Below are 7,492 nucleotides of genomic sequence, written 5' to 3'. Positions count from 1 at the left end.
ACTCGTCATGAGTAAGCTGCAGCAATCTCAGGTTTTAAGGGGGGCTTCTCAAGACTGCATGTTTCAGCTCCTTCCACAGATGTTCAATAGGATTTAGATCAGGGCTCTTAGAAGGCCATTTCAGCATAGTAGCTGTTCTTGGTGTTTTAGCTGTGTTTTAGCACAGTTATTGGTCATTATCCTGTTGGAGAACCCATGATCTGCAACTGGGATCAATCTTTCTGACGCTGGGCAGCACAATTGGCTCCAGAATGCCTTGATAGCATTGAGATTTTATACCCTTACATTGAGATTTTGTACCCTACGCAGATTCAAGACACCCAGCCCCAGAACAAAACCAAGCCTTCTCCATGTTTCACAGTAGGTACAGTGTTCCTTTCTTCGCATGCTTCATTTTTGCATCTGTGAACATAGGGCTGATGTGACTGCCAAAAAGCTCCAGTTTTGTCTCACCTGTCAAAAGGACATTCTCCCAGAAGCTTTGTGGCTTGTCAGTATGCATTTTGGCAAATTCCAGTTTCACTTTTTTTATAATTTGCTTTCAACAGTGGAGTTTTCCTTGGTCGTCTTCCTTTAAGTCCACTTTGGCTCAAACAGCGACTGATAGTGCGATCTAGCACTGTACCATGACCTTGGAGTTCACCTCTAATCTGTTAGGAAGTTGTCTTTGGTTCCCCATTTCTGTTATTAGTCTGTACAATTTGTCACTAACTTTCCTCTTGTGGCCACGTCCAGGGAGTATGGCTGCAGTCCCATGGACTTTAAACTTCTGATTAATATGTGCAACTATAGTCTCAGGAACATCAAGCTGCTTGGAGATGGTCTTATAGCCCTTGCCTTTAACATGCTTGTCTATAATTTTCTTTCTAATCTCCTGGGACAACTCTCTCCTTAGCTTTCTGTGGTCCATGTTCATTGTGGTACACACCATGATACCAAACAGCACAGTGACTACTTTACACCCTTTAAATAGGCAGATTGATTGCAAGTTTGAAGACATCTGTGTTGATAATTACAGGACACACCTTAGTTTAACAGTCCCATCCATCTTTTCAAGGGGTGCCATCAATTTTTGTCCAGGCCGGTTTCATTGGTTTGTTTTTTACTATTATTCTGTCGAACCTCAAATCAAAAGCCTTGCCTGATTTTCATTAGATAATTTTCAGTGATTTTTAAAAATATATTATTACTTTTGCTGGTTTGCAGTTATTTCAGTGACCATTGTGGGATTTTCTTTCTTTAATGGAAGGGTACCAACGATTTTGTCCACATGTGTAAGTTGAGAAGTATCAGTTATGTGTTTAGAGTCTGCAAAGGCACATCAAAAAAAAAAAGTTCTTTATTCAGTGTTGCATTTGTCTTTTTGCTTTACACAGTGGGGCTTTATGTACTATCATGGTAGTGCTTGGATTTCAAATCCTTAGAACAGTGCTTACAGAAATAAAAGGTACACGGGGCCTTTATACTGTGATAAATACTGCTTATAATAACACATGGATGAAGTTGGACACAGGTTACTCAAGTATTCATATTTTGTCAGTTGCCGAGGTTTGTTATGGATATGTTAGCTCTAGACAATTAAAAACATTTACAAGAGTAAAAAGTTTAGTTTGGTCGATAATTCTAAACAGGAGGTACAAAATTGACTGCACTAAACTCAGGCTGTGCCTCTTTTGTGTGTCTCAGGCTTGAATATCCAGCAGCATTTTCTCAGTTGTGCTTCGTGTGCAGCATCTCAGAGAGTAGGGAGTTGCAGGGCAAATCTCCTAGAAGATGGCGCTGATACAGATACTCTTCCACCTGTAAGCTTATGCTGCGTACTTCAGGTAGCCGTAGCAGCAGCTGGCCGAACTTGTCTGCGTGTCCTGGATGGCTTTGTTGGGTGTGCTCCATCAGGGCCCTGTTAACCCTTTCTTGAGTCTGCTCCACCTGCCTTCGGCTCTGCACTGACTTCACATCTGTTGCAGAAAGACAACACTTGACATAACACATTGACGCAGTGTTTACAGAGTCTGCAAGCATTGCACTAAAATTAAAAGCTCAAAGACTTCAGATTCATTGAAATTAATTGGCAAAGCTCACCAGGGTTGAATAGTACTAAGTGCTTGAGACAAACAAACTCGTGTCTGTCTAACTGGAGTGCCTTCAGTTTTGACACTAGGTCCTGTGTTCTTGATACCAGGGCACTCAGTGTTGGACCTGCTTGAGAGATGACAGTCGAAACATCGATCTGTATCAGAATGACAAACAAAGGGGATCAAAGATGAGGCTTCTGTGCAGTTTAAAGTGACTCTTGAAAAAAATAATTCCTTATTATGCAAATAAGCATCAAGTTTACCTGTTGTTTTGTGACTAGATAAATGCAGCCTTCTTTCCCGTAGGTCACCTGTCTACAAAGGTGATCAAGGACCAGCAGTTCACTCCAGCAGCTCTGTAGCAGCACCATCTGGTCTTCTACCTTTTTCAAGCATAAAACATTGATGTGATTTGTATAGTGGGAAAAATGCTTCAACCTTTGGTCTCATGTAATAACTCAGCATTGCAAAGAATAAACTCTAAATGCCATGCCTCACAGCCAGCTATTGTTAGAAGGTGTATGTTGCATTGAAATTTCATGATTCATCACCTTGAGCTCCTTGAACAGTGAACTGTTCCTGGCCCACTCCACAAGTCCAAACAGAGTCTGGTCAGCCATTTTGCACATGATGCTGAATGTATTCAGGCAGTCATGTTTTCCCCTGTTGGCCTGTTCTCTCTGCAGACTGGCGAGGACTTTGGCGCACAGCTGGCTCTCATCTTGATCCCCCTCTAGGAGCTGGCTTAGAAAGTTTTGTGTCGGAGGGACTGAAGGGGGGTTTTGATAGGATTGGTTGGGGGTTTGAGAAAGAGGCATGATTGAGCTTGATGTTGAGCAGGGGGATGATGCCTGTGTGCTCCTTGATGGGAATGAACTAACTGGATGCAATGAGTAGTTTGCTGAGGCTGCTGTGTAGGTAAAAGGCATTTCTCGTTTGTTTTGAAGGTGTCCAGGGAAGTTGTGGTGATACAGTCCAGAAAAGGGCAGAGATGGAGGAGTGAGCACTCTGTCTGTGCTCATAGAGCAGTCCAGAGGCATGGGCACACTCGACTGTCCCATGCCAGAGGGGTAAATGTGGGACTGATGAAAAGCAGAAGGTGAAGGATCATTGGTGTGACTGCTCATTAGATTAAGATCTGGAGCTACTGGCTGGTGTCTCTGGGTTGTTTCCATCTTGATCCTATATGAAGCCGTGTTTGCCTGGTGACACACATTTTGCTGTTTAAACAGCCTGTCCCGTCGATACAGAGGGCCAAATTTATTCCTGCCACCCCTCATACGATTTGCTCTCACAGCTGTTGATACAACATGAAACAAAGTAAAAGCTCAGATATTTCCAGACAATATTTGTTACATTTCCATTTTAGGGCTCAGATTCATTCAAAATAACATGAAAGTCAAACAAAATCATGATATATAGAGATCTGGGTCACTACAGCGTTAGTTTATCACTTCATAGATAAGTAATTCAGAGGAAAAGAACATGCAAGTCAGTGGAACATATGTTGCAACAGATCACAAAGGTATACTGTAAGTGCATATTGTAAAACTTCAATCAATCGCCCAGGCTTTTATTTATTCCAGTCAATGAAATGACACTGGCATTATTTGGGGCAGGTATCAAGATTAGACTGGCCTTTTGAGTGTTTCTGAACAAAACCAATGCACAGCAAAGACCAGAGAGAAAATGCATATTTACACCAAAAAGAATATTTAACTCTGTGCAAAATTGTGATGTTGATATTTGTTTGGTAGATCATTTCTTTGTTGTAACAATGCTCCTTGGCAATAAATCTTGTACCATTGGAAAGCCTGTTTATTTCCCTTTTAAATGGTGCCACATTTGTAAGGAACATGCGTTTGTGGGATGAGCAGCAGAGCTGAGTATGTGGGTTGCGCCCATGAAAAATGTGCCAAATCTTCTCTGCCAATGTGACACAGCTTACGCTGCCATTGACTCTCATTTGGTGGATTTGTTGTTTGCAGTCTGAACACATATTGACAATTTAACAATTAATTAATTTTGCAAACAGAATGCAACATCCAACAGGCTTAAGTACATGTGGAAGAACCATACACTGCCGCAACAGCCTAGCACCACCTCCTTATGCTAGTCACCAGCCTCGTCAGCTGGCAGATAAGATTTGGCACATTTTTCATGGGCGCAACCCACAGACTCAGCTCTGCTGCTCATCCCACAAAGGCATGATCCTTACAAATGTGGCACCATTTAATGGGAAATAAACAGGCTTGTTACAACAGCATAGTCCGAATGCAAATGTCCTTACTTGTTGTGCTTAGTTAAGTATATTTCTGTATTTAAAAGACAGGTTTTGAAGTTCAATCAATGTGTCTCCTGCCTCCTTTTTTTTGATCTACAATCTTCTTCAACACTAAATGCAATAAGGCCTTTAATTGAGACCTGCATTTATTTGCCAAAATGTGCAGCAATACCCTGCTAATAAAAGGGGCTGGGCCTCAGAATGGAGTTTTTAGAAGTTTCACTTTAGCCCATTAACTGTACCTTCTCTCTTCATGCCCACTGCCAAACACTTTTGGAAGCGACAGGACGGACAGCGTTTTCTCTGCCAAAGGTTCATGGGGCAGCTTTGTTGTTCTGCACAGGTGTAATGCTTGTTATTCTGCACTGAGCGTTTAAAGAAGCCCTAAAGTGAAAGAAAGAGAATTTTAGTCTGATGCTTTTCACTGTGTAGATTGATGTGAAGACGATCCTGACTTTTAGTTGTTTGGTTTTCACTATAAAATCTTGGAAATAATACATACTTGTTCATAGCCTGCCCAAACCTGTCCCTTACCTTGCAGCTTTCACAAGTGAGCAGCCCATAGTGATATCCTGACACTTTGTCTCCACAAACAGGACAGCTCTCCTCAGATTCTGGTCTGCTGTCTGACTCTGTCTTAAACTCCTGAGCTGGAGAATGACCAAAAATTGACAAGAAATGTTCAATGTATTATTTGACTAAAAGTAACTCCAATATTTCAAGGCATCTACAAAGGATATCAGTAATCACCAATGTGTCACAGTTATAAATGGTGATACTGTCAGATTGGTGTCAGTATTGTGATATGGTTGAGAGTTACAGTGCTGATGTTAGTGTGCCATCTAATGAGGTTTATTGCTCAGTTGTTGAAAGAACATTGAGCATTGCGGGACCATCCCTCTGTTGCAGACAGGATCTTATCACTCAGCTAGATTTCTCGACTGTGATCACAGATATGACCCTTACATAATTTACACAGATTACTGATTATTGCTTCCACAGGAACCAACTTCCAAAATGAGTCTGTAGGACTAATTCTATATTCATATGTCTTAAAATGTGGATTACAACACTGGTTAAATCGATATCATTTCCATTAAAAAAAACAACAAAAAACAAAACAAAAAAAAAAAACATTTTCAGACACTGCTATACTCCAACTTCCCAACACTATCTAAAACACCCCTTCCTTTATGACACAGCATTCTTTAAAGTCAAATTTACTGTAACCAGCCACCATATATGACTCTATTATAAAACTGCACTCACATGTTGATGGTCCTTCCAAAGGTAACAGATCCGTTTGGTCATTAGAGTGGTTGACAGAAGACTGGGTCTCCTGTCTTTGATAACCAGGTAGGTCCATTCTAGCTGACTGGACAGGAGCTTCAGAGTCAGCCCAGCCTGATCTTCATTGTTGCAGAGATCAGGAGACCAGACCGAGGGAGAGCCTCACAAAGGCCGGCAGGCAGGCCAGACAGCCCTGGTGGACTGATGGCTGTTTGAGGCCCATAGGTGGACTTCGATCAGTAGTGAGTGTCATAAAACCTCTCCTGACTGGCACTCCTACCCAGTCAGTCAGTCAGTCAGTCAGCAAGCCAGCCAGCCAACCAGCTCCTCCATGGAAGACAGTCAGATATCTACCTGCTGGAACCTCACTGTAGAACGATTCTGCAGCTCAGCTGATAAGATAAGAGTCCACTGGAAAGTGCAGTCAACCTTGGTCAAAACTACTGCCATTTGCATTGCATGTTAACTCTCTTATTATTGTTATCATAAATTATCAGTAGAGCACAGAAAAATGATGTAACAATATAATAATAACAGAAAATAGTGCCTTATTGTGCTGCAAAGCACTTTCATGATCTCATTTAGTGTTAGAGTGATGTTAGTGATACAAGCATTTTTTGGCTTTTAAAACTGTAGCCTGTTGATTTGATTCTAAGGACAAATTATCCTTCATTAAGCTATTAATTAAGCAAAGTGGAAGTTACTTTTTAAACAACTGGCAGATGTCGTCTAGACATGGACCCCAAAAATGTAGTGCCTATAAAAAGTATTCACCCCTTTGGATGTTTTACCCTTTTAATGATGTTATAAACCAGCAATGTTAATTATAATTTGCCTTTTATGAAAAAAAAAAACTCTTTAATGTTAAAAGTGAATATAGATTTTTACAAAGTAATGTCAATTGAATAAAACTGTGTAAGGTAATATTAGTGACAGCATAAATGTTCATCCCCTTTAAAGTGACTGGCCTGATTCAACAGAGGTCCAGACAGGTGGTGCTAGTAGTATCACAATCTATGAAATCAGGGTCACCTAAGTGCAGTGAATGTGTCTCAAGTGATGGGGCATAAACATGGGGTATAGATATCTGTGCTGGGAAGGCCCAGTCATTGGTTAATCAATATTCCTGGCTACCGTTACACCATGAAGACAAAAGAACACTCAAGCAACTCAGAGAACATATCATTGAAAAGTACAAGAAAGTCCAGTAGAGAGTCTGTGGTTGGACTTAAAATGAACTGTTCACATCTGATCCCTGTGCAACCTGACAGAGCTTGAGCAGTTTAGCAAAGAATGGAGTAAAATAGAAGTGTCCAGATGTGAATGCAGCACTAAGAGTGTCTACTAAATACTGACTTGAAGGGGGTGAATATTAATGCAGCCACCTATTATACAATACTCTTTTTTTATTAAAATATATATATTTTTTATTATAATTGCTTTGTAAAAATCGGTTTTCACTTTGACATTCAAGAGATTTTTTTTTAACTTTTTTTTTTCAGAAAAAACAAATTATATTGACCATGACTGATATATAAAATCAATAATAGGGGTTGAATGAATACTTCTTTATAGGCCCTGTGCATATCTTTTTAATGAGGGGTCAAAGGTCAGATGGCCTAGGTTAGTGTCTAACTTGTGAACTGCAGCTGCATTTTTACGGGCCCCTGGCACGTCTCCTGGGCCCGGTACAGCTCACCACAAACTGGGTGACCAGGACCCGGTGGGCTGGTCCAGACCACGGGGGCAACTGAGGGATGGCCGTGTGTGTTGAGGGGTCAGCTGGGAAGATGCCTAGGGAGATGGGGCATGGGCCTGGCACAGGGCTGGATGATGGCCATCA

At 41.2% G+C, this 7,492-nt stretch overlaps 1 protein-coding gene across 1 annotated transcript; it reads right to left on the bottom strand.

Annotated features, from left to right (window-relative positions):
* Positions 1 to 1,232: 1,232 nt before the first annotated feature.
* On the bottom strand, positions 1,233 to 5,837 carry nr5a5 (nuclear receptor subfamily 5, group A, member 5). Its single transcript, XM_041777664.1, has 7 exons — positions 5,629 to 5,837; positions 4,894 to 5,009; positions 4,602 to 4,743; positions 2,627 to 3,372; positions 2,339 to 2,458; positions 2,083 to 2,230; positions 1,233 to 1,958 (listed from the first exon to the last, which is right to left on the bottom strand). Exons 1-7 carry the CDS (start codon positions 5,723 to 5,725, stop codon positions 1,711 to 1,713), a joined length of 1,617 nt encoding a protein of 538 aa, XP_041633598.1. The 5' UTR covers positions 5,726 to 5,837; the 3' UTR covers positions 1,233 to 1,710.
* Positions 5,838 to 7,492: the final 1,655 nt, after the last annotated feature.

This window comes from Cheilinus undulatus, linkage group 21, assembly GCF_018320785.1.
Source record: "Cheilinus undulatus linkage group 21, ASM1832078v1, whole genome shotgun sequence".
In the NCBI taxonomy this organism is placed as follows: Eukaryota; Metazoa; Chordata; class Actinopteri; order Labriformes; family Labridae; genus Cheilinus; species Cheilinus undulatus.
This window is presented reverse-complemented; position numbering and strand designations above follow the sequence as displayed.

Excerpts from the sequence above, each read along its gene's own strand:
- nr5a5 (XM_041777664.1), bottom strand. The coding sequence starts at position 5,725 with ATGGACCTACCTGGTTATCAAAGACAGGAGACCCAGTCTTCTGTCAAC. Across the intron at positions 2,231-2,338 it reads ATCTAGTCACAAAACAACAG|ATCGATGTTTCGACTGTCAT; the intron begins GTAAACTTGATG and ends ATTCTGATACAG. Across the intron at positions 1,959-2,082 it reads CTTAGTACTATTCAACCCTG|ATGTGAAGTCAGTGCAGAGC; the intron begins GTGAGCTTTGCC and ends TTTCTGCAACAG.